The 25,191-nt window shown below is 52.5% G+C and overlaps 7 protein-coding genes across 7 annotated transcripts; 6 read left to right on the top strand and 1 right to left on the bottom strand.

Moving 5' to 3' along the window:
* Nucleotides 1–2,324: 2,324 nt before the first annotated feature.
* Nucleotides 2,325–3,722, bottom strand: PHYSODRAFT_552670 (hypothetical protein; the record flags this gene model as incomplete). The annotated part of the gene is made up of 1 exon (XM_009518269.1): nt 2,325–3,722. The coding sequence occupies one exon, from the start codon at nt 3,720–3,722 to the stop codon at nt 2,325–2,327; it is 1,398 nt and encodes a 465-aa protein (XP_009516564.1).
* A 1,656-nt stretch (nt 3,723–5,378) lies between these two features.
* PHYSODRAFT_458950 (hypothetical protein) lies at nt 5,379–6,122 on the top strand (the record flags this gene model as incomplete). The annotated part of the gene is made up of 4 exons (XM_009518270.1): nt 5,379–5,465; nt 5,520–5,591; nt 5,675–5,732; nt 5,791–6,122. Coding segments are annotated over 4 exons (549 nt in total), but the record flags the coding sequence as incomplete, so codon positions are not given.
* Nucleotides 6,123–7,038: 916 nt separating this feature from the next.
* Nucleotides 7,039–9,430, top strand: PHYSODRAFT_467111 (hypothetical protein; the record flags this gene model as incomplete). The annotated part of the gene is made up of 2 exons (XM_009518271.1): nt 7,039–7,170; nt 7,547–9,430. 2 exons carry the CDS (start codon nt 7,039–7,041, stop codon nt 9,428–9,430), a joined length of 2,016 nt encoding a protein of 671 aa, XP_009516566.1.
* Nucleotides 9,431–10,541: 1,111 nt separating this feature from the next.
* On the top strand, nt 10,542–13,667 carry PHYSODRAFT_358661 (hypothetical protein; the record flags this gene model as incomplete). The annotated part of the gene is made up of 6 exons (XM_009518272.1): nt 10,542–10,895; nt 10,969–12,429; nt 12,511–12,626; nt 12,699–13,028; nt 13,105–13,227; nt 13,314–13,667. 6 exons carry the CDS (start codon nt 10,542–10,544, stop codon nt 13,564–13,566), a joined length of 2,637 nt encoding a protein of 878 aa, XP_009516567.1. The 3' UTR covers nt 13,567–13,667.
* Nucleotides 13,668–14,554: 887 nt separating this feature from the next.
* On the top strand, nt 14,555–15,172 carry PHYSODRAFT_309722 (hypothetical protein; the record flags this gene model as incomplete). Its single annotated transcript, XM_009518273.1, has 1 exon — nt 14,555–15,172. One exon carries the CDS (start codon nt 14,555–14,557, stop codon nt 15,170–15,172), a length of 618 nt encoding a protein of 205 aa, XP_009516568.1.
* A 6,467-nt stretch (nt 15,173–21,639) lies between these two features.
* PHYSODRAFT_284405 (hypothetical protein) lies at nt 21,640–23,655 on the top strand. The gene has a single exon (XM_009518274.1). The coding sequence runs from the start codon at nt 22,138–22,140 to the stop codon at nt 22,471–22,473; it is 336 nt and encodes a 111-aa protein (XP_009516569.1). The 5' UTR covers nt 21,640–22,137; the 3' UTR covers nt 22,474–23,655.
* A 510-nt stretch (nt 23,656–24,165) lies between these two features.
* On the top strand, nt 24,166–24,882 carry PHYSODRAFT_309723 (hypothetical protein; the record flags this gene model as incomplete). Its single annotated transcript, XM_009518275.1, has 1 exon — nt 24,166–24,882. One exon carries the CDS (start codon nt 24,166–24,168, stop codon nt 24,880–24,882), a length of 717 nt encoding a protein of 238 aa, XP_009516570.1.
* Between the last annotated feature and the right edge of the window lie 309 nt (nt 24,883–25,191).

Below are 25,191 nucleotides of genomic sequence, written 5' to 3' on the forward strand. Positions count from 1 at the left end.
GCAGATAAGAGATGGATAACCCGACCTGCTCTTGGTTTTGGTTGCTGGACTTAGTGGCAACTTCAACGCTGGCAACTTTTTGTACCACGGGAGTCGGTACATGTACACTTTCTGCTTATAGGTAGACACACCGAGGACGCGTACAATGCGCACTGAAAAATTATGCATCGAGTGCATTGGTTTGCTATTGTGGCTCGAGCTCTCATAGCTTGAGCTGGATAGGCAGACGTTGGACGCGAGGAGCGGCAGTGCAGAGCGCGCCTGCAGCGTCGATCAGACACAGCCGGGTGCAGTATTTCCTCGGGACAGTCGGTACTACCGACTCGGTAGACCGCGAATGCTTGAGCCGTTGACTCAGAGACGCTGGACAGCGCGATCCTATCCAAGCTCCTTCGAGACGTCGAAGCCTGACTCTGTGTGGCCGAGTCAGCGGTAGCTGTGTCGAATCCGCCACAAGTGCCTCGTGATGCTGTGTTCGGTGGGCCTGTCGAATTGATAGGCCTGGTCGCCGCTGAGCCCGAGCGTCGAAGCCCACGGCATCCACTCGCCACTTGTCCGACGACACGTTGCAGACCTCAAAACGGGCGCCGACCGACTACCTCAAGTCGGCACCGCACGTCCAGCCAGACGATCCCTCCGAACGGCGACCGTGCCGTGCGCATGAAATGAGCACGCTTCGAGCTGAGCTGGCTCCTGCTCGGCTTCCGCTTCTTGGACCAGGAGCTCTTGAGATGCTGGCTGTGCCTTCCATGGCATGAAGCCACCTCGCCAACTAGCCTTCCTCCGCGATGGTGTTGTATAGAGTCGAATTGGCCGCTGGGTTCTTCCCGGGCCCCATCGAGATGCTGTGCTGTTGCCTGGCGAGCGCAGCGAGATCGATCAATTGTGCAGTGCAAGATGCCATCTGGCGGCGAGGAATTCGATGCGTTTCACCGGTATCATTCTTTAGCCTGATCCATTTAATGTCGAAAATCATTCGAAACAACATGCACCTTACCAGGTTATGCTGTAGATCAGTCCGTCACGACGTCGCCGCCTCGCTTATGTGGCCCATGGCGCGCCGGCTCGTCGGTGCTGCAGTTGGGAATTTATCCGCTGCAGGACGAACGCTATTGAGCAAGCATGCCGCAGCCCTCCGAGTCCTCGCTCTCCAGCTCGCCGCTCAACTGGGACGGCAAGTGCCAGACCTGCCGCAAGCTCATGTCGCGCTGCGTGTGCTTCCAGGAGCTCGAGGGCGACGCTCGTCCGCTGCACACCGCCGCCTCGTACGTCTGCCTGCTCGTCCACTGCCAGCGTATTCGCCAGTGCAGTACAACGCGCTAATGACCTCTCTCGCTCTCTGCGGGTAAATGTTGCTTGCTGCAGACAAGAGACGCTTGACGCGTCCGAGACGCGCCCGCTGTGGAACGCGCTGCGCAAGATGCACCGCTCGTCCGCGGGCGCGCGGCTGTCGCTGCTGCAGCCGCCCGAGCAGCACCGCAAGCGCAGCGAGGCGCTGCCGCCTCTCAGTGCCCCCACGAGACCTTCCACCTCCAGCTCCAGGCATCACCTGCACCGACGCTCGGACGCGCGACCCCCGTCGAGCTCCAAACGCAGCAGCAGAGAGCCGAGACGCGAGCCCTCGCCCGAGCGCTCGTCCACGAGCCGGAAGGACCGACTGCAGCGCGCCGGCTTCACTAGCAGCAGCCACAACCTCAAGCGGGAGGTAGCCAAGGAGACCAGCGCCATGCGTTCCGTGCGCTCGGCCAGCAGCCTCGACAAAGACAAGTACATTAGCGCCAACCGCCCCAAGGAGAAGTTTATCTACGAGCCGGAAGAAGAAGACGAGGAGACTGTATGGGAGCTGTAACTATCGAACTGATCGCTCCATCCACGTGCTGCGCCGGCCAAAGTGCATGGCCCTAAAAGCGTCAGGACCACGTACGCTGCTGAATCTATGTATTGCCACGGTAGGCGACCCAAGTTGTAAGTACATGTAATACCCCCCTTCTACCTCTTCGTCGTTCTCGTTCTCTTCATTTCCCAACGATAAATAAGCGTGGAACGACGACGGCATGAACTCGTTCATGCCAGCTCGAGATGAATACAACAAGGTGCGACGGACGCGATCTTACCGACTTATCACGTTGCAGACAAGCAGTAAGACGCACCTCCCCAAGCTACCGCTATCTACAAGCCCCGCTCCTCCACTTCCACCTCCTCAAAAGTACTAAAGGACAAATCTCACAATAACTACAGCCACCACGTCTCCTCTCCGCCCACCCCCGCGAGCCGCTCTCCACTTGGCCAGCTCGCTCCTATAAACAGCTTGTGACCCGCTCTGTTCAGTAATTCTCGTTCATGAGCTGCAGCACCACGTTGAGCTCTTCGCCCGTGAACTCGGGCGCCGCCGGGTTCATAGGCGGCGGCACTGCAAATCCGCCGTACTTGGCATCTTCGCTACTTTGCGGCGGCGGCCGAAGCACGTGATGGCTCGGAGGTGGCAGCATCTGATGCTGTTGCTGCGTTGGCTGCTCGTAGCCGCCGTCTCCGCGGTCCTCCTCGGGTCGCAGCGGCGCAAAGTGGCTACTGCTGCTGCTATTGGAGAAGCTGGAGCGGCTGAACGCGCTGTCCGAGCTGAGCGAGAAGGAGCTCCCCGCCGAGGACGAGTACTGCGCAGACGGGAAGGCGCTGGCGCTGGGCTTCATGGCGACATTCCGGCGTTGGTCCGACCCGTACAGATGATCCAGATCCGACGACGACGGCTTTTTGCCCTGATCTTTGGGCAACATAGTCGGGAGGCTGCTGCTGAGGTCGCTGGCGCCGAAGAAGGGCGAGGGCCCCATGAGCTTGTTGCGGCTCGTGTCGAACTTGGTGTCGAACTTGGCGGGCGGCGGCGGGACCAGCACGCTGCTCTTGGGCTTGTCGAAGCTGCTCGGGTACAGGAAGCTGGCGGGCGGGGCGGTGGACACTGAGACGTGGTGGTTGCCGTACGGGACGTGCTCGGTCGAGGTCGAGTACTCGCGCGTCGAGTCCGCCGTGGAGAAGTAGTCGTTGTCCTTCTCGGTCGAGAGCTCCACGGAGGACACAGCCGCGTGATGGTGGTGCTGGTGCTGGTGGTGCTGGTCGTGGTGCTGCTCATCCTGGTGGTGATGCACGAAGACGTGGTCCTGCGCGCCGACGATGACGTTGTGGTGCAGCTTCTGGTGCTGCGCGAACTCCTTGTAGTTGTCGCAGCTCCAGTTGCAGCCGACCTGGCTGACGCAGCGGAAGACGTTCTGGCCCTCCGGGAAGTGGACGCGCATGTGGCGCTTGAGCTTGGTGCTCGTGTTGAAGCGCTTGCCGCAGCTGGCGAAGATGCACGGGTACGGCCGCTCGCCGCTGTGGATGCGCTTGTGGCGGCTCAGGTTGCCCGACGTGTTGAAGCGCTGCGTGCAGCCCTCGTAGTCGCACGCGTAGGGCTTGGTGCCCGTGTGGATGCGCATGTGGCGCCGCAGCGCAAAGGAGCGCGGGAACTGCTTGCCGCAGTGGACCTCGGTGCACACGAACACGCCCTTGCTGGCGCTTTTCTTCTTCTTGGTCGGCGCGGGCTCGGGCTCCTCGGCCGGAGGAGGAGGAGGCGACGCGTAGTGGGCGGGCGGCTCTTGCTGCCACACGAGCGCGCGCGGGTCCTCACGCTTGACGAGCGCCGGCAGCGCCGACGCCGAGGGGCTCTCGTGCTCGTCCAGGTGCATGATGAGCATGGCGGAAATCGCGAAGTGAGGTGAAGGTCAAAAGCCCATAGAGAAACAAGTGTTGCCCCGGGGGTGCAGGTCACTTGGGCCCAGTATGCCGGCCCCGGTGCAGCTGTTCGAGGCGCATCCCCCTTTTGTTCTGCTTGAAAAGCACCCCAACAGGGCAACAATTTGCCATCCTGCTGGCACGAAGGATAATGCTGCCAGCAGTAGGCGCTTGATATGCTGGCCATGCGCGAGACTGCCGGGTGTTGTTGTGCTCGCTGACATGGGCTTCAAATGTCATGTCGACCGCCAGGTGATGCGACTTCTGAAGTTGAGCAAGATGAGCGCCCCAAAATTAGCGTTTGTTTCTCATCACCGACCATATATCGGCACCAACACGCCGGAAAGCAGCGTGTTGTCGGTGCTCTGTGTGTGTCCTTGTCAGCAGTGCTCAAGGTGCAATCGGATGCCAGGATGCCAACGCTGGACGTGCAGTGAGCCCTTCAAATTTTGCTCAATTGAAGTATTAAACCCGCGCATAATGATACACAGGGGCATTCGAGTCTCGCCGTTTCTGATGCGCTCGACTTGCTCAGCTTTCTCGTGGGTTGTTGGGCCTCTGCAATGAAGATGCTCGGGCACCACTGGCAGCGGCAACGATCGATTGCTGGGCTGGTACAGAACACTGTACTGCCAGTACATATACTGAGTACAGGCGCGGCGGTCGCCGCCAACATACACAGTGCCACCATGACTCGGCTTGCGCATATGGCGTCGCCAGACCCCCAGCTGGTCTGTCTTCGAGTGAGCTCGGCTTGCTGCTGGCAGCGCTCGAAGACTCTATTGTGCTTGAAACCTGGGTTCCAGCCCGGGCAAGCTTGGTCGCTGCAGGGCCTGCAAAATTCTCCGAGCTGCCTAAAGCTAAAGAGCTTCAACTCGAAGTGCAGCCATTTGTCTCTACCACGCCGCCCATCTCCTTCGTATCAGCTCATCTCCGAGGTGCGGTACCACTCTAAGCGCAATCGGGTTTGCTGGGGCCATGCCAGCATGGAATTGCTAGCCAAGATGCAGCTTCAGTACCTACGCAGCTAATGCACTCCTTCGTAAGGCGCATTGTAAATGCACTAACCAGTGTTGTTCGAAAAGCTGTGACCTCGACTCGCCGTCCCGTTTCTGCTCAGAGACCTTGAAGTTGTTCGCCAATCAGAGATCAGGCGCGAAGATCAGCAGCTGAAACTCGCGCCATCTGGACATGTGATCACATCATTTCGACACGACCTCAAGCGCCACGAAAACGTCGTCCGTATTGAAATGATCACACCACTACATGGTACCAGTGATTCCTGGCCCCTGGAAGAGGCCTCGCTTGCGGGCTGCAGAAATGGGCAGCCAAATGCAACTTGCTGATAACGCTTCGTTTGGCGTTTAACGTCTGCGTCGCAGACTCTGCGGTGCCGCGACGCGATGATGCTCCAGGTCGGGATGGATGGCGAAGTGCTGCTGGTGCTTGGCGACGGGCCATTTGAGCTCGCCGCCGGGTCGGCGCAGGTGAGAGGAGACGGCGATCGTCACGCGCGACGTCGGAAGGGGATGCGAAGGAGGCTCAAGTCAAGTTCACTGCCACGTGACCCGAAATTCCTCAACGGGCGGGGCGACGCTTTGGGTGAACAATCGGGAGCGATGGATATCGTGCAGGCGTCGTTCCAGGCCTCGTTCGACTCGCGCGTGGAGCGCCTGGGGGACGTCGACCTCGCCGACCTGCGCGTGGTAAGGAGCGCCAACCAACAGTGCTCTAGTGCAGCAGCTAACAAACGCGAGTAGATCTTCCGCTACTTCGACACAGATGGCGACGGTGCCGTCTCAGCGGACCAGGCCTGCCGGATGTTCGCGCTGGTTGAATGGCGAACGCCTTGGGAGCCGAGCTCGGGGGTCTTGCATTGACGTTTTTTGGTGCTGCTATATACGTATCATACCAGCTCGGGCTCGACGTCAACACTGCGCAAGTGCGAGAGCTTGGAGAAGTCTACCTCAACGGTAAGGGGTCAACATACGTGCGTGTTTTTGGCTTGTGCTTATGCCGGGTGTTGCGTAGAGTTCATCAAGATCGTGGACAGCCACGTGCGGGCTCCAGCTCCTGCTGCTGCAATTGAAGCTGAAGCTCCTGAAGTGGAGGTGACCGAGGCGGGAGCTGAGCCAATTGTCGAAGGAGAGGCGCCAGCTCCGCCCGAGACGCCGCTGTCAGACGCGGGCGAGACGGAGAGGAAGCTGCGCAATGAAAAGGTGCTCGAGGACGAGTGGAAGCTGCTGGACTCGTACCGTCGAGGGCGCGTGAGCATGCAGGAGCTGCGGCTCTTCCTCGCCAGCGTCCAGTCCACGCTGTCGGTAGAGGACACGGAGAGGTTCCTGGAGACCTACGGCAACGCAATGTGCGTGCAATACTCCAGTAGATTGGATGTCTTATTGTCACTAACAGTATCTCTATCCCTTGTCTGCAGTGAATGCGATGGAGGCGAGGAGCTGGAGCTGACCAAGGAGGGGTTCCTCAAGTTCCGCCACGAGTACACGCCCAAGAAGATGGCGCTGTCGGAGGACGACGAGTCTTCGGACGAGGACGACGAACATGGTCTCACGGGTCACGCCGGCATGCTGGGACAGCGAGCGCCCGAGAGCAGCTATTCAGATGTAAACCAAGCAGCTAACGGCGTCAACGGTGCAACATCGATGCGACTGCCGTCTCGTCACACAGAGCGTGGGCCTAGCGACGACACGCAGAGCTCGAACGACCACATGCTCAGCTCTAGAGACCACGAGTTCGTAGTGAACCCGGATGAGCTGGTGGAGAGTGACGAAAGCGATGAGGAAGCTGCAGCAGGGAACAATGAAATGATGCTGCTGAGCGACGATGGACAGGACACGGCGAGATCGTAAGAAGTGGTGAAGAGGAGACTACGGTTGATCGAATCAAAACTCGAACAGCTATAGCAAGGTGTTAACAGCTTTTGTACGCTGCACTAGGGAGGCATCTAGATCTGCATTTCCGTCCATGTAGACACAGCAGAAGCAACAATGATCCAGCATGTCGGAAAACTCTTTCATCTCTCAGGAGTCGTGACTTGGAGGAAGTAGCCGACGAAAGCCACATCGGTCGAACCGTTGAATTCCGTCTCGATCCAGAGGCTGGCAACTTGACGGATCGATGCCTGCAGAATGTACGCGTTCTCAACCTCCTGCTGACACCATTACCCATCGACGCGAACAATTTCTGGTGTAGTTTGTCTTCGACATCTTACATATTCCTCTTAGCTGTTCTATTAACGAATATTTCGGTCGTATCCTAATAATGTCAGTTCAACTCACAGCGCCCAATGGCATCCCCAGACGCTCTGGAGCAGCGCTGGGGTTTCCTAGCGACCTGGTGCCGGGTGCTGAAGGGCCGGATCAGCTACGAATGGCCCGTGTACGACGAGGAAGTGTGGGACAGCCCACGGCGTCGCCTCAAAGTCCAGCTTCCCACTCGATACGACATGGACTTCGTCGGCAACTGGATCTTCCGAGACTACGCCGACTTCATGGCAACTTTCGACAAAATGCGCGAGGCGCTGGCGCTGCTGGGGGCCGTAGCGCACGTTGACCAGTCCGGGTGGAAATATTTACTGCAATATCACTGTCACGTGGATTTAGGGGCTGGTGAAGAGGGAGATTTACCTCTCGAGGATATCCCAGCTCGCTTCATCCTGGTGATTCTGAAGCAACAAGGCCGGTCGAAGACGTTCCCGCTATCTCTGGAAGGCGACCTGATCCATTTCTGTGGACTGCGGCAACGGACTCGCACTAGTCGGAACTACCAGACAGCGCTGCAGCAGATCACCGCCCTAGATAAAACCCTCCAACCTGGAAAACCTGGCGTCGACGTGGAAATTCCCGTTCGACTGTGGTTTCACATTGAACAAGCCAAAGAAATGTCGCCTGAGCCGCTGGAGGGGATCCAGCGAGCCGAAGATCTATATCGACTGCACTGGGAGAAGTACGAGCGGAGTTCAACTTTGCAGGAGGTGGAGGCAGGGTCGATTCGATGCACATTTGTGCTGGAGCCTCTGATGGCGGACTTTAATGACCACTCGATCACTGAGATGGTGCTGGAAGAAGTGGAGCTTATGGTGCGCGAGAACGTTTGGTTCTCCCAACTGGCGCTGTGGCTGACTGTGGACCGCGATCCGAGGGTTGGTGAAACTGATGAACCGATCTCAGCGCTGCTCTTTCGGAAGTTGATGGCTCGAGTGTTTGACAGTAACCGGCGCTCGTACGAGCTTGCGAATACGAAGTACCGCGAGGGAATTTTCTATAGTGACGAAGGATTAAGACCGCTACAGCTCGGAACAGTTCATTTGGAATGCGCTTCTTGGCTCCATGCTCGTGACGTGGAAGCAATGTGCTCCGCGATGGCGGTTAACCAGACAACGAAAAAGCTCTCGTTGCGTTTGGATATGAATCCAGAGGAAACTGATATGAGCCGCCAATGGTGGAAATGGCTGGCGTACGCTTTATTCTCCAAGCGAGCACGGACAAGATCATCGCTTGAGTCGGTGGCATTCATCTTCGTCGAGACGCTAAGTGCTGCCGACATGGAGGCTGTTGCGTCGATTTTGGCGTCTGAACATCCCGAAGAAGAACTCTGCGGTCTCCCTCGCGGTGCAATTGATGAACGAGATGCAACATTAAAGGATACCGCGCAGATCTACGCTGCGTTGAACGACGGAGATCAACCGTCACGTGATTCTCCCATCGAGGTGACATTTGCGATGCGATCTGTCCGATGCTTCAGCGACGATGGTGTGAGCGAACTGGTCAACGTTCTTGTTCCTGGTTTTGGTCGGTGCTTAGTCCAGCGTACTGATCTAATATTTCAAGAGATGAAGGAAAAACCCAGCAAATATTGCGGCGTGACTTCTCTCAAGATTGGATTTGACAAAGACGAAGATGGTTTCATTGGTGAAATCCCTATAGTTTCAAACGGGTTGTCTCGCCTTTTGGGGCTCATTGGTTCACAGTTGAAAGATTTGACGATCGACGGACCGAGGGAAGCGGTGGATGAAAATGCCATCCTTCAGAGCTGTCCCAAGCTCGAGGAGCTTGTTCTGTGCGAATATTTTGCCGACGTACGACTCAACTTCAGCGAGTTTCAGACGAGTGGTCAACCACTCCCTACGCTAAGCTGTCATTGGAATGATATTGTCGCTCTGTCAGCAGACTTGAGTGACCAGAACAACCCGTTGGCCAAGTCCGTGCGTCGACTGAGAGTGCGGTTGATGAACCGACCGCTTGGTTGGGGTGCCATTCCGATGGCGTACGACGCGATCAATCTCGACGACCATGTCCAAGCTCTTCTACAAATGCTGGAGGTTAACAGAAGCATCGAGTATCTCGACGTCGTCGCGGCCGACGTGCAGGAATACGCTGACGACTTCAAAAGGCATAACCACCAGCCGACGAATCGATCAACCAAGTTAGTCATGGAAATGAAGGCTGCTTTTCTGAGCGTGCTTTCGTTTGGAAAGTCGCAGCAGAGCAAAAGGCACAAGTCGTCGCAGACTCAACCGGCGCTCCCTGAGCTGGACCAGCTCATCGTGTCCAACATTTTCGTTCTGGCTGCAACTCCAATCTTCCGAGAAGTACGCTTTCGTCAGCCTTGCGATAACGCTGTTACAGAAGAGCGCTTTCAGCTGCACATCTAGATTTCGCGGCTGCAGAGATCGCACGTCGGCCCAGTCGGCGATGTGATGAATGCGACGAATTATGGCTTCCCACCAGCACCTGTAGATGACCAGGAGACCAGTTCTGCGACTTCCAATAAAAGCTGAATGGGTACTCACGTAGCACCCTTCATAAGTAAAAGGAAATCAAACAACGACGTTGCAACTTCAATCGACATCGAAACGAAACATACAACTCCCTAATGCGAGCAGAATCTACGCAGCACCCAATCTCTATGTGCTTCAGCGATCCCAGTAAACAAGGCTACAACTTGTACACGTAGTGTGATCGAATGTGGTCGAGCAATCCCCCTGCGTCAGATTGGCAATTAGGTGGTGCCATGCCCCTTTTCAACCATACCCAAAAACCTCCGACCCTCCGACTTTCTCCGACTCGTACACAAAACATGCGGATAGGAGGGGGGTCACCTTTAACTATCACCCAGCTACGCGCTACGCGCGAACCTAAAACCCCTAAAGGCTCGCTGCGCTCGCTGGGCCAGAACCCTAAGCCCGCTGCGGCTCGCACGCGTCGCCTCCGCTTGCTAGGTAGAGCACTGCTGGGTCCTGGGTTTGCAGCCGCGTGCTACGCACACGGACTGTCAAACCGCAGACGGGGGCTCGCTACGCTCGCTCCGTGCCATCCATCCCAAGGCTCCGACCAATGAGCAAACGGGACGACTAATCTATCTTGGACTGTGTATGCATAACACTTTGGGAAGGGGTAGGGTAATACTGTTATGCTCCGACCGCGCTTGACTGGGGATTTGTATACCTATCATCTTAAGTGCGGTCGGAGATTTGATGATATTCTACCATAAGCATGAGCTCACGAAACGAAAACAGGATCCATTTGCACACACGTCACAGATCATGGTACCCAATTTGTCGACCGTGCCATCATCAGACCCGTTAAAACAATTATATCCCACAACTTTATCCACTAACTCATTAACTGTCCAACCGTAACATACATCACTTTAATGATTAAAAAGCACATAAATCCCCAAAACACGTCTTTCATGTGGCGTACACCAATCCAATCCTTTTCACCTTAGATCACCATTCCTGAACTTGCTGGGTCATTGCCACCATGGGCGAGGTGCGTCTCCGCCGCCAGGGCGCAGCGCCCGCAGCAGCCTCTCCAGCCCCCAAAGCTTCGCCCACCCGCCCGCACGACAAGAAGCGCCCTCGCCGCCGCTTCCACGCGTCGCTGCCGCGCGGCTGGCTCGTGCTCGCGGGCTTCGCGGCCTTCTACGCGTCGGCCTTCGCGGTCGTGACCTTCTGGCACACGTGGTTGCCGGCGCCCAAGGGGCAGGACGCGCCCGCCGACGAGTTCTCGGAGGCCCGCGCGCGCGTGGTGCTGGAGCAGATCATGAGCTTCGGGTACCGCCCCGTGGGCACCCGAGCCAACGAGGAGCTGACGCCCAAGTACCTGCTGCAGCAGGTACGAACGAGACTCTATAGAGCTCGCTACTGTGATATTCTGTTGATATTAACGTATTATTTTTACTGTGAAGATCGAAGAGATCAAGGCTACCAAAGCTGACGGGGTAGGCGTCGAGGTGGACGTGCAAAGGCCCTCGGGGGCCTTCGGCCTGGACTTTATCGCCCAGTTCCAGAACATCTACGCCAACGTGACCAACATCCTCGTCAAGGTCTCGCCGCCCGACGCCTCGCCCGAGGCGCTCAACAACTCGCTGATGATCTCGTCCCACTACGACGCGGCGATTGGCGGCGCGGCGGCGTCGGACGACGGCGTGAACATCGCCATCATGGTGGAGCTGCTGCGGCTGTTCGTGCTGCACCCGCCCCAGCACGCCACGCTCGTGTTCAACTTCAACGGAGCCGAGGAGACCATCATGCAGGCGGCGCACGGGTTCATCACGCAGCACCCGTGGACGGACACCATCCGAGCCTTCATCAACCTGGAAGCGGCAGGTGCTGGAGGCCGCGAGCTGCTCTTCCAGACGGGCAGCGACGAGCTCGCACTCGCTTATGCTCAAGGAGCCAAGTATCCACACGCAAGCATCATTGCACAGGAGTTGTTCCAGTCGGGCATTATCCCCGCGGATACAGACTACCGGATCTACCGTGACTTCGGCTACGTCGCTGGCATGGACTTCGCCTACATCGCTAACGGCTACGTTTACCACACGGAGCTGGACGACGTGTCTCGCATCCAGCAAGGTGCAGTGCAGCGTCTGGGAGAGAACGTCATCGGTGTGGTGAACCAGTTGGGCAACGAGCCTGGGCGCTTGAAGAAAGTGTCGGAAAACCCGCAGAGCTCTAACACGTTCTTCTCGGACGTCATGGGCCTTACGATGGTGACTGCGAGCAAGGAGACGACGTTCGTTCTCTGTGGTGGAGTGCTTCTGCTGGCGGTGATCTACCTCCTGCTTTCCAATGTTTCGTTCTCGGAGCGGTTGACCGCCTTTGTGCTGATTACACGATGCTTCGGCGCCGCAATTGCCTCGTCATTGACGGTGGCTATCCTGCTGAGTCTGTATGCCCCTCTTCCGTGGTACTCCCAGCCGTACCTGGCAGGCGTGCTCTTCCTCTCGCCGGCGCTCGCAGGAATGCTGCATCAACTGGCATCGGTGCTGGAGAAGAAGGACGGCAAAGTGACCCCCGAAGCGCTGTGGCGCCTTGAAGAAAGTCTCTTTGAGGCCATGATGTGCATTTGGATGGGGGCGTTGGCGATCTGCATGCAGCTGGGCCTGATCTCGAGTTACGTTCTGGCAGTGTGGATCTTCTTCCCGTTGGTGGGGCAGGTGCTGTGCCAGCTATTACAGCGAGTCCGCATCTACTCGTCGACCATGTACATCTGCATCTCGCTTGGCGCAATGATCATCCCCGTGATCCATACGATGTGCTGCTTTGCGATCGCGCTGATGTTCTTTATCCCGTTACTTGGGCGGAGTGGGCCAGTGGTGCCCCCGGACGTGGTGCTTTCGCTCTTGATGTGCATCATCCTCGTGGTAAGTGGTGCGATATCCTTTCTACATCACTATTAGAAGTCGGGTGCTTACTGTTTTTCGTGAAATCTGTGGGTTTTGTAGATCATGGTTTCGTATTCAGGTCGCGTGTTTTGCTTCCTTCCGGCGAAGCAGCTCAAACGGGTTCGGGATGTTTTCATCCTTCTCACCGTGGCTTCAACCGCGTATGCATCGATCCGGTAAGCACGCACATTCTGGAACTATTGTTTCTCAAAAGATCTAACTCTTTACTCGCTACATATATGTTGCAGCAACCCTTACTCTGATATTTGCCCGAAACGTATCATGCTTCAGCACGTTCAGCGTGAAGTTGTGCTTCCCAACGGAGACGTACAGACCGATTCGGGGCTTTGGATCAACTCGCTTGACTTCCGCGGACCAGATCCTATCAAGAGCAACCTAGCCAACACGCAATGGAGGGATGCCCGCATGCAAGTTGCCCCTGAAGAGCTGCACGAGCAGGCAGAAGTGTACGGTCACATGCCGTGGTCTCTTCCAGTGAAGCACATGCTTCCTGAAGACAAGTCTTGGTACCTCCCGGCTGCTGCACCCGCCATTCCGAGCGATGCCCCTAAAGCCAAGTGAGTTTTTACTGCTTGTTCTGGTATCAATATGTGTCTTGCGGTAGGCCTCATGGGTGTTTTCCTTTTCTGACAGGCTGGAGGTCCTGTTGTCAACGTATTCGGCGGAGTCGGATCGGCGCAAGATCCACTTATTCTTCACGGGGCCATCTCACATGAACCTCTTCATTGATGCCAAGAAGACCAAATTGACTTCATGGTGCGTATCTGCAATGTGTGTGTATGCATATCTTCCGGCATGCCAGTGATGAGAATCACTCTACTAATTGATGTTAACGTTTGCAGGTCGATGGGAAATGGTGTCAGCGGGCCAGTGGCGGAGACTGAGGACGCGTACATTCTGCAGTTCTGCAGCGGCACCGTTCCGTCAAGTTACCACTTCTGGATCGAGGCGGAGTCCAACAAGCCGATTGACGTGGCCTTCGTCGGCCACTTCCTCGAAGTCACGACTCCTGAGATGAAGGAGTTCTCCGACGTGCTGCCATCCTGGACCGTTGTTGCTTCCGCCGTGTCCACATGGACGAAGATGCAGATCTAGAAGTCTTCCTGACCCCCTCACGTGTGTTCGTATGCTCTTCGGTATTTTTTAAAGAAAACTTACAATACCGGTAGGCATTTTTTTCACTATCGGACGCGTGTACACATTGCTTTACGACTTTGCGCGTGCTGTTTGCGTCGAAACGATCAGCAGATGATGTCATACGCGTAGCAGGGCTATGCCGACGACGATATTAGCACTGGCGTTCATCGTACATGCCCAACATTGTCAACAACACAGCCCGCGCACAAGTCTAGCTAGGTAAAACGAAATGAACATTTCTCAACGGTCTTAGTAGTATTACAGGACTGCTGTACATGGGCCCCATGAAGTGCTGTACTGTACTTCTTGCAGATTTGCCCGGGGAGATGGTGTGTAAGTGGCCTTCTACATGTATTTGAGCTTAATTAACTGACCTATAGAAGCCTGATAGATTTACCCAGGGAGATGGGAGTGTACTGCCGTGTTCGACTTGCATCCGTACCGGTACGAAACTAACGAATCTGTTCGTGCTCCAGTGGACACAATTCAACTTGTACTTGAACGTCCCGGCCCAGATTGGTGGTCGAACATCCGAAATTGTTGATCTCGTCCGCATGTTTTCATAGAAGTTGAGAACAGCGACTACATTGAGATGAAAGTCAAAGTAATACTGTACATACCCACTAGCCAACAAGATAAACAAAGAAATCCTGGCTGCCCATTCGTTCAATATTCAATGCGGGGGGAGACCCAGCCAAGCGCCCCAGCGACAGAAGCTGCAGATTCTTTCAGACTCGATTCCTCACGCTTAGTTACGAAAGTCTTCACATGTGATTTCGGCAGCTCCAAAGCACATCTTCGCGCACGAACAGCAGGTCCAGCATCGAGCCGGCCAATGACAGTCCTCAAGGCCCAGCGAGATGTAACAACCACTCGATGAGCACCATCCAAACTGTCATTATCAATTTCGCGCCTACCGCGCGAGTCTTCTCACGAAGTTTGACAAATGAGGTTTTTGCTGCTCGTGGTGGTCGCGCTAGCACTTTTCGCGTACAGTGGCGCTGTCTCCACAAGCTCTCGGAGACTCCAGGCCTCCGCTAACCCCCACTCCCTCTCTTATGCTGAGAATTCCCCCAGCTTCGGCAAGAGGATACTACTGAGGTCGGGGAGCGATAACGCTCGGGCTACAACGTCTATAGTCGATGGAGAAGAGCGCATGGGGGTGAAGGACGTCCTCAAGGTGCTGTACAATGCTATCAAGATGAAGATCAAGATGAAGTACTGGCTTTTCCGAGGTAAAACACCCGAGCAAGTGCTCGAGAAGCTGAAGGTTGCGAGCAAGACCGACAAGAACTACAAGTACTACGCCAAGTACTTCTACAAGTACTACGTCAAGTATCCGGCCAGGCAGCCATCGACTCTACCGACAGAGACGGCAGAAAATATCATAAAGTCGAGGTTGCGCCAGTATTTGGATGACAATCTTTCTCCGCCTCAAGTTTTCGCAGAACTGGGACTGACGGGCTCGTTCGCATCAGCGCGTGGGCAACCGAACTACGAGTACTTCGAGCAGTACTACAACATGTGGAGCGACTTGCAAGTAAGACTTTCACAGGCAAATTGATAATGATAAAATCATGCATACGATAACACAATACTTAAAGTAACTTAAAACACCAACTGAGTGCACGGTTTCAATTTATTGCACGATATGCATTATTAACCAATGCAATCGATCTATTCGACATTGTGATGTTTTGATTGGCCTAAAAGCCGATAATCAAATTTGTGCGCGACAGTTTTAGTATGGAACAGCTTCCAACAAGGGCCTCTAAAAGTTTTGCGGCAAGTATTCAACAATGACTCTGGAGGGTGTCAGTGTGCTTTATCACAATCACAAAGCGGCGAGAAAGACATACATGTCTTAACAGGCACCTGTGCTATCAACAAGTACATGCCCATACTGAAACCAAGATTAATTATGGATCGTGCACTAAAATGATCACTGGCTTTTATTGCTCCTTGTGCCGCTACACTTTCACCTATAGCTTTGCAAGGACGGTTTATCTTACAGTTAGGAATATGCTCCTGGTATTGTTCCTTATTCTGTAATACGCCATGACCCGAATAGCTTCTACTCAACCATCCTTGTGCTGTCGTAGGCAAATTCCGAAATGACCCAAAATCGCGCACTCAATTGGTGTTTTAAGTTAGCATTGAAACATGTACGGCTGCCCCACGGAATGCTGGCTGCATTTCATCCATTTGTCTGCTGGCTCCAACTAGTGGGAGTGTTCTAACGGAAACTACCGAATAATATCCCGGGTACTATTTATTAGTACCCTCCCATTTTCAAAACAAATAAGCTAAATTCTGGATATTACACAGTATTTCATAAAAAAAGCTTTCCACAATAAATTCATAAAAATGTACTTGATCTTTGTATAGAAGTAACATTGTAACCCTGGGATACACATTGGGTTACGTTTTAGAGGGTACTATACGGGTAAGGGGTATTGTTCGGGAATTTACGTTAGTATCATGGCGAAGAGGCAGATTTTACTCAAGTTTAATTGCTACTAAACGACAGCTTCCCGATAAATTCCGCCTCGAACATACTGCACGTAAATACTTCGAAGTATCGCTTTGAAGTCATTTATCACGAAGCCGCAATGAATCGAGTACATGTGCGTGTACACACGTACGCGAATATTATCGGCCATTTGCAACCCAGGTTGTATTTCTAGAAATCGCCACCTCTGATTGGCCAGCTGCATGGTATCGACCAGGATTGTTGCTTGTACTGTAGCCAAATGGTACGGTATCGCTTGCAACTTCGGTTGCGCACACGGTAGTAAGTATTAGTTTGTTTTGCAACTCAACTCATATACAAACTGCAAGTCACGGTAGCAAAACGACGCCGTATGGGAGACAGTATACAAAACACAAGTGAGTTCGTTTATGCAGGGTTGCAAAGCGTTTATCACCGTGGCAAGCTGTGGCACCGCCTACGGCGGCCTGGAGCTTTCCATGGCTGGTCGAACCAGCTCATACTGCCGTACCTGCACGTAGTAGGAGGTCACGTCGGAGCCGAAGGCCTGTTATGGCGGCGGGGCTACCGGTAGAGCTAGCTCCACACCCTCCTGGTGCTGCTGCACAGCCCGTACGATTTCATGCAGGCTACCTCTACCACTTCCTCATCTACGGCTACTAGGTAGGATCAGAGGCACACTCTATCCAGCTCTCACTGAGATGAGAGAACGCAGGTAAACTGTGTCATCATTTCAGACATCTTCACACAAATAAAAGCCAGCCCGCCAGATCTACCGCACAGTAGCAATCTGCGTGAAATGGAAGCCGTCCCGCGGCTACAGACTCATAAAATCGGTATGGAAGGACCCCGCAGCAGTACTGCCTGCACGCGTGAGCTGTTGCCGCTCTGTCGAAGAAAGTTAAGGCGTTCAAGGAGTACAAGGCCGTGACCAGTTCTCGCGGTCGGTACTGCACCTACGAGAGCGACGCTAGTGTATTACAAAGAGGTTCTCGCAGTCAGTACTACATGCACAAGAGTTATTCAGCTCATTTCACAGCGCGTTGCTCATAAAGCAACCTCAAAGTGCTGCAGCAAAGTGACACATTACCTGGTACTCCATTTTTAACCAATGAGATGACGGTTTAAAGCTGGTTGCTGAACTGACTGGTATTTCTCCAGTGATATATCAAGGTCATCAATGATGATATTATCTGCTTTAATACTTTCACAAGCACAGGTGCAACAACAGTAGCGTATTTCGCTTTTTCAGCTATACCATGCGTAAATCTTACTATCTAACTCACTTCATTCGCTCAGTAGATATGGCTTTCGATTCGCGTCGAAACAGCAGGAATATACGTTCCAACAATATGCGATAACCAAGAACTAAATCAATTTTCAACGTACATGCAATTAAAAAAGTACAAAAGAGGTCAGATTAAACCTGCTTAAGGACGATCACGTATGCATTGGTCGTCGTAAGTTCCTGGTCTTCTTGTCTATCATGATTTTTAAGCAAAAATTTGTACAGCTTTTAGCAGCTTTATTAGTCCATTTAACTGTAAGTTTGAGGCCCCAACGAACATATACATATTTTCTCCGCGGCCTCGTGCCGTCTATACAAGCTACCCCTGGGCGAAGCTACTGCTGCGCGGCTTTGGATGTCTTAGCCTCAATAATTCAAGCTCAACGTGAAATCAATGATACGTATAGAAAAAAAACATCGGACTCTCTGTAAATTTAGTGCAGGACGGGTATCTCGGCGGACTTCGAAGTGGTTTCAACGAGACGCGGTAAAGGCTAGTTGATTCTTTAAGTGTTTACCGTTTGTCCACACGATAAATCTTTATTTTTGAAACCGGCGTACATTGCTGAGTCAGAACTTTCAAATTCTGGTATATTTACATACAGCGTAGCCACGCTGCGTTTATCTATCCGTCCCACACACACACACGACACAACGGGGGTAAGTTTAACTAGAATAATGACGTCTTCACTTCGCTCTCCAACGTGGTAGTTAAGTGCTGCGGACTATCTTCTCTCTGGATTACCGACTCGAAGTGTCTTTTCGCGGACTTTTTGTAAACGATTTTCTTACCAGCACCCCAATATCCGAAACTGGCGGGACTATACTGCTGAGAGTACTGAGGAAGATACCTCGGAGTGTAAGTCGAACAGCCAATAGTCATTGCTGGTTCATCGGCCGCTGTAGAAATGTTGTAATGCTGTCGGCTCCATCTTGTGCTTCATTCACTCCACGCACCACCCAAACAGCTCACGGCAGAAAGGTGCAGTCCCAAGTATAGTGGAAATATTAATTAAAGTACTATATATTCTGCTTTGCATACTTTTTGGCACTTCGGACTGTAACTCGTACGACTTATCAAGCACGACTTATCTATAAATCGTACTCGAGTACGAATTGTTGTAAGCCGTGGATGGTCAATGAGCACTAAGTAGTGCACAAACACCATCTTCTGCATGATTTAGCACATCCAGTACGGATTAGCATCCTTTTGGCACCTTTAGAAAGTGCCATTTCCGAGCCAAACCGTTCGAAACACGACTTGAGCAACTCGCATTCAAGGCCACTACATGTATGATTTACCGTCAAGTACGAACACTAAGTAGTGCACTAAATAGGAGGCCAGACTGGATGCAAAGCCCAATACGCTGTCTATTTCATGTAAATTTGCTAGACACTTCAAAGTAAATATGCTAAAACGAGGCACAGTAGCATTCTGTAGTAGCGAAAGATGCAGCTCTGATTCAATACTACTACTACTACATGTGCACGGCGTGAATTGACTGGAGGTAGCTAGTGTTCGCACAAACACTAACTGTATAGCTAACTGTAGTGGCGGGTTTCATAGAAGCAAGCCCAGCCCACTCATCGGGTGACGTCTACAGAACGACACCACCAAGCTGGCATTAGGATAGGGGAGAACAGCGAAACCAATGCGACCAACAGAGAGGTCAGTTTGGTAGAAGACGCTGGCAGAAGGCGCTAGCAGGAGTCGCCGGCATGAAGCCGCCGACAGCTAGGAGCAGAGACACAGATAGAGATCACTTTGAGATTTACATCTAAACCATCAACAGAGCTTTGGTTTGCCCGGAAGCGCCAGCTTCCCTCGTAGTGTTCCGAAACCTACTACACTAACACAAGCGTTTGCAAACTGTTTGTCAGTGTGTTGCAAATCTGGCTTACATGTTTGTGGAGTTAGACAATTTTTTTATAACTATTTTATCTTGAGCTAAAAAGAGTTGACTTTTGTCGGAAGCTGACTTGCACGCGAAGGTCATCTTTTTTACACCAACCATAATCTCTTCAAGCTAAGCAGCACTATATATATTACTCTTGCTACGCCGTGGTGCGTACATGAAATGTGGACTCGACAACGGGGTGCTACTTAATTGTGGGTACGCTTCATTGACTTCTGAGTAATTCCACATATTATGACTTAGGAAAGATGCCACGTCCGGCATCGCCACCTTGGACCAGACCGAAGGAAGATACAGTGCGAATGTATATCAGGAAGTAACGTACCGATCCACTTATGCGGACGTGAGTAAACTAATAGAGAATCCAAGTGTCATCAAGCAGAAAACAAAAGAAAAGTTGCCCTTGAGCGTTTGTAGCACGTTATTTGCGCTCGTGAATGGCATTCCAACAAGCAACGTCTTTAGATTGGAGTCAACAGTTTCAAGTTGACGCAGCGGACGAGATTAAATGAAGTTTACGTACTCGGAAGTCCGGGGACAAAATTCATTACTCGAAAGTCCGCGAAATGTACTCAAAAGTAAGGAAGACCCCTCGCCAATAGGTAGCAGTCCTCTTGAGAAGCCGTTAATTTGATACGCTAGTGATAGAGCAGCAAAAATACATACGCGTTTGCAAACAGCACTTATTGTAAGTTAGTGTGTTGTAAAAATCACTAACATGTTTGCGGAGTACACCAGAGGCAGCAGATAAGACATATGTTGGTTGGTGGTAGTACCCCAAAAGGTACAACTTCGAATCGTTTAAGAAAAATACTCAAGAAGGCGGCGATGAAGTGCACGTGCGCATCAACATACGTATTTTCTTGCGTATATTTAAACAAAAAGCAGCTTTAGGGATACCGCGTAATAGAAGGACGCAATGAAGCCCCGTATCATTCTGCATGAAAAGCCACAAATTGTGTGGCTTTTGAGGCACACATCATACATTTAAGACATGCGCCCACCAAGACGAAAAAATCTGGATACTACAGTTTTTCAAGACAAAGACAATATTTCTATTATTGTGGCTTTCATTCGTTTTGGCAAATCGGGTGGTCCAAGATCCGATTTGTCGGGCCCGATTTGCTGGAGGGCTCCGATTTAGCAAGAGGGGTGAGGGAAGCAAACTATATCTGACCCGATTTGCGTCTGGAGGCTGCGAGTTGCGAAGCAGGGGCCAGAAATGCCGCTTTTCGCCGGCAAAAGGGACCGCCGCGAAAACATGTCTGGGGCCCTCTCAGATCGAGGTTGTAGCGGCCGTAGTGATCACACAGGTGATTTAGCTGACCATAGTGCTACGAAGTGGCTACATACAGTGTACTATTGTCCCCAATGTCTTGCAGTTCTAATGCGTCATGAGAGGTGAGGAGGTATGACCAACTTGGAATGCCTCCCCTATGAACTAAGTCAGGTCAGATATAGCTAAATTGGACTAACCGATCATGTAGGAGCTCCCTTTTATATAAATCGGACTCCGAGATAACACGTCAAATCGGGCGGCAAAATATTTGAAAACCACAATATAAAAACCGCTATTATTTTCGGAACTGCTAGCGTCCAGTTTTCGAATTCTGGCTTCTGATTGGCTAATCATGTATCCTACTAAGTACGAAAAGGGTCATATTGAACGCTCGTTCCTAGGGAGGGAACGAGGTTAGAGCACTGTTGGCAATGGCACACGGGGATTTACCAGAGCCATTCAAAAATTAAATCGCGGTGATTGGCTTATTTTTATGAATAAAATAAATTTGATTGGACAAAATCATCGCTTCTTTGTATGGACATGTCTATGGAATCGATAACTCCTTAACAAGGGGTTTGGTATACAGATACCGCCCACAAACTGAAATGCACTTATAGCGGATACCCTTCCCAATTCGGTCATTTTTGCACATCTCGTAACGGAGGTTACCGTACTTTCTGCATGTTTATCTTGATTTAATTATTGAGATCATTAATGCCCGATTTCTTGCACTCATCGCATTCCCTTTGAGAGCTTGGAAGGTCCACCCTTTTCACTTTGTGGGCGGTATCTGTACTGTACATGTGGTCTACAGACAACGACGGAAAAATCCGGCAACGCAAAACCCGGCATTCCATAGACATGTCCATACAAAACAAGCGATGATTTGTCCAATCAATTTTATTTTATTCATAAAAATAAGCCAATCACCGCGATTTAATTTTTGAATGGCTCTGGTAAATCCCGTGTGCCATTGCCTAATTTGGAGCTGGTCGACTGAGCCGCTCAAACTGTTTTTCGAGCCATGGAGGACACGCCACCGCCCAAGAAGGAGCAAAAGAGCTACACGGTCCGCGAGAAGCGCGAAGCGGTCCGCCTCGTCGAAGATGTGGGGGTGGAGGAGGCAGCCCGCGAGCTCCAACTTGTTCGGGGCACTGTCCATCGCTGGTGGAAGCAAGCTGAAAAGCTTTTTAGCTTCACTGGCCACAGTTTTGAAAAAATTTATAAAGTTGAGTCTAAGTCCCTGAAGGGCCAGGGCCGCAGGGAAGTATTTCCCGACATTCCTGCGGTCGTCACTTTCATGAAGGATGTGCGGCGCGAAGAGAAGGTAAGTTCTTTTTTAGAATCTCATAATTTGTAGCGTTTACCCGTTAAACTTCATGCTATAATGTACAGGCCCTCACTACGGGTGGCATTATGTCCTTCATGTGGGCAATCGAGACCGAGTGGGTCGAGGACTACCTGCAAAGGAAGCGGAGCGGCATCCTGGCGCTTGAGCGCATGGTCGAGAGACTCGCAATTCGGTAAATAATTTTGTTTTTGCTAAAATTCAATGAGTTTTCCGACATTTACCTTTATTTGCGTGTTTAGGCATGGTTTTACCTCCCAGAAGCCACAAACGGCAAGGAAAAGCACCGAGGAGCTAGAGCAAACGCGCGCCGAGTTCGCGCTGGACTTCTGGAAGACGCACGCCGCGTACGGGCCGAAGGGCATGTACAACGTGGACGAGACTGCCATCAATTTTGACATGCCTCCGGCTCGGATGGGGGCGGGTAGAGGTCGGCGGGACGCTGCGAGGATTGCGAACACGTCCAAGCACACCGGCCGCATGACGGGTGTGCTCACGATTCGAGCTGATGGTAAGTTTTCCTTTTTGTTGTTCTCTTAATTTTTATTTTTTAAGGCCAATTTGTATTTCTTATACTATTTTTAGGGAAAAAGCTGCCGATTCTGTTTGTTCTGCGTGGCAAGCTGGGCGGTCGAATCGACACAAGCGAGTTCGAAGAGTATCTGGAAGGACACTTCTACACCGTCCAAGAGAACGCTTGGATGGACGCTGTTCCGTGATGTTTTTACGTATAAAAGTTGTTTAAAGATGAAGTTGATGGACCCGCTGTCCTCCTTCTTGACAACTTTGAGTGTCATGTGTCGGAAGAGGGGCAGCGGGTCGTTGCCGAAGCTGCTAATGCTACTGTGGTCCCTCTACCCGCAAACAGCACGGCTGCTTGGCAGCCGCTGGATGTCGGTGTAATGGGGCCACTAAAGGCAAAGTTGCGCTCGAACTGGTCTGGCATCACGGGTGGCAGTGCTAAGGAAAAGCGGCTCCGTGCCGTTCGCGCTACGATTGCTGCTTGGGATGCCATCCCCGAAAGCACTGTAATTAGGAGCTTCAAGGCAGCTATTCCTCAGTATCCTGAGATTAGCATTTGAATAAAATGCAGCTTTTTTGCAGAACATTCGGATTTGTGCTTTGTTTTTGAACAGTTACGCAACCTTTTAGCCAATCATGTTTTTCTTTTTTATCTGTGCCGTATTTTGTGTTACACTCCTTAACTATGCAGGATGGCAGTCAGTCACGCCGGATTTTTCCGTCGTTGTCTGTACACGTTTGTATTATTGACGCGAAAATCTATTGCATAGCATTGACAATTTCTCTTCGCTTCTCCTTTTATTCGATCGCACTGCAATTGTATCATGTGACAACGAAAGCAAGCCAAACAGCAACAGTTAGTAATTGTGCATAGCGAACCATCGTTACCTCTCTGCCTTCACCACCACGCGGTGCTTCTGTAGGCCGTCATCCAGTGCACTCGACGTGTTCCTCAAAGTCTCGGGACAGTGGCGCCTTCATCTCGTTGCGGTAGGATCGCTACGGGTGCTGATACTGCTGCACGGTCAGCGATAATATAACTTTGGCACACACACACACAAGACTGTATATGGTCATCCACAGGACGCAGCACTCGCACGCACACATGAAGCGGCGCTTGTGTCACAGTGGACGCTCCGGACGCTGCACTCCACCACTCACAGGACGTTGCACCACTCGCAAGACGCTGCACTCTACGATGCACAGGCACTGCACTTCATCTCTCGCAGGATGCTGCATACCACCACTCGCACGTCGCTGCTCTCCACCACTCACAGGACGCTGCCGTTCTGCTCTTGTATGACGCTGCACTCCACCACTCACGGGATACAGCCGTCCAGCTCTCCAGCACTCGATGGACGCAGCGCTCGCAACACACAGGGCGCTACACTTCAGCACTCACAGGACGCAGCACCGGCAGGACGTAGCACTCTGTCACACACAGGATGCCTGCCTCAGCACAACCTGAATGAAGTGTTTTAGCCAATGAATGCACCTTATCCTTATTGTGTGGGTTTTGATAAATGCTGACCTGTTTGTTTGGGGTTTTGATAAATATCCTGACGGCGTACGCTAAAAGCTTCTACAAACACGAGCAGTGGTCGCCACTCGACATTTTCTGCCGTACCAAACACACCACCAACCAGCTCTCGTACGTCAAAGCGCTCTGCTCCGTAAGTTGACACTCACCGCAATCGAATGTACATGTAGATGTCGGAATCGACTTGCTGTCAACGAGTTCGGCCAACCGGTTGGGTTTCCGCTGAAGGACTAGACGCCCCCACCGTTCCCGCCCTATTCGGCGCTGGTTTGACGCTACTGCCAGCTCGAGCCATTGACAGCGGCTCGCCACGCTCGGGACTTCTGGGACGCTCAGCAGGACGACCCCAAGGGCGCCAACTGGACCTGCCATTCACGACCTTCAACGAGTTCGAGGAGTACTGCCTCAGCACCGAGAAGGTTCGCGACTCGCAGATATACGCTATCGTGGTGGACGGCCACGCCGTCGGAATGACCGCGTACATGCGCATCAACCCCGATGAAGGTGTGATCGAAGTTGGCCGTGTGTTCTACACTTCACGACTGCAACGGACCCGCGCCGCTGCCGAGGCGTTGTATCTCCTCGCTGCGAATGCCTTCAAGCTCGGGTATCGTCGCTACGAGTGGAAGTGTGACAGCTGCAACCTGCCCTCGCGCTATGCTGCAACGCGATACGGCTTCACGTTCGAAGGGCTGTTCCGTCAAGCGGTCGTCTACAAAGGCCGCAACCGCGACACGACGTGGTTCTCCATCATCGATCAAGATTGGAACGCTGGTCTGAAGGAGGCGTACGAGCGTTGGCTCGAGCCGAGCAACTTCGACGAGAATGGTCAGCAGAAGCTGAAGTTGTCCGAGCTGACAGCGCCGTTCGTGCATGCCACGTCGTAGACATTGAATACCGAACGACGAAGCAAATTGATTGATCTTGTACGTTTGCTCTCCCCTAAGTAGTAGATTAACAGAGATCCATGGGCTCGGCGCTCAGTCGGGTTATCGATAGGTACGAGGTGCACGAGAGGTGACAGTCGTGGCACTTGATCGCCAGCGTCTCATCCTCTTTGAACCGTGTCAATAACGCCCATCGCGTAGTGGTGGTTGTACCGTATAACTCTACTGGGGGCGTGTATTGGCGAAGAACGCTGCCGTTCTTCCGCAACGAAATCGTAATACCCTTCACAAGACTGTACATGTACTTTG

Source organism: Phytophthora sojae (genome assembly GCF_000149755.1).
Source record: "Phytophthora sojae unplaced genomic scaffold PHYSOscaffold_1, whole genome shotgun sequence".
In the NCBI taxonomy this organism is placed as follows: Eukaryota; Oomycota; class Peronosporomycetes; order Peronosporales; family Peronosporaceae; genus Phytophthora; species Phytophthora sojae.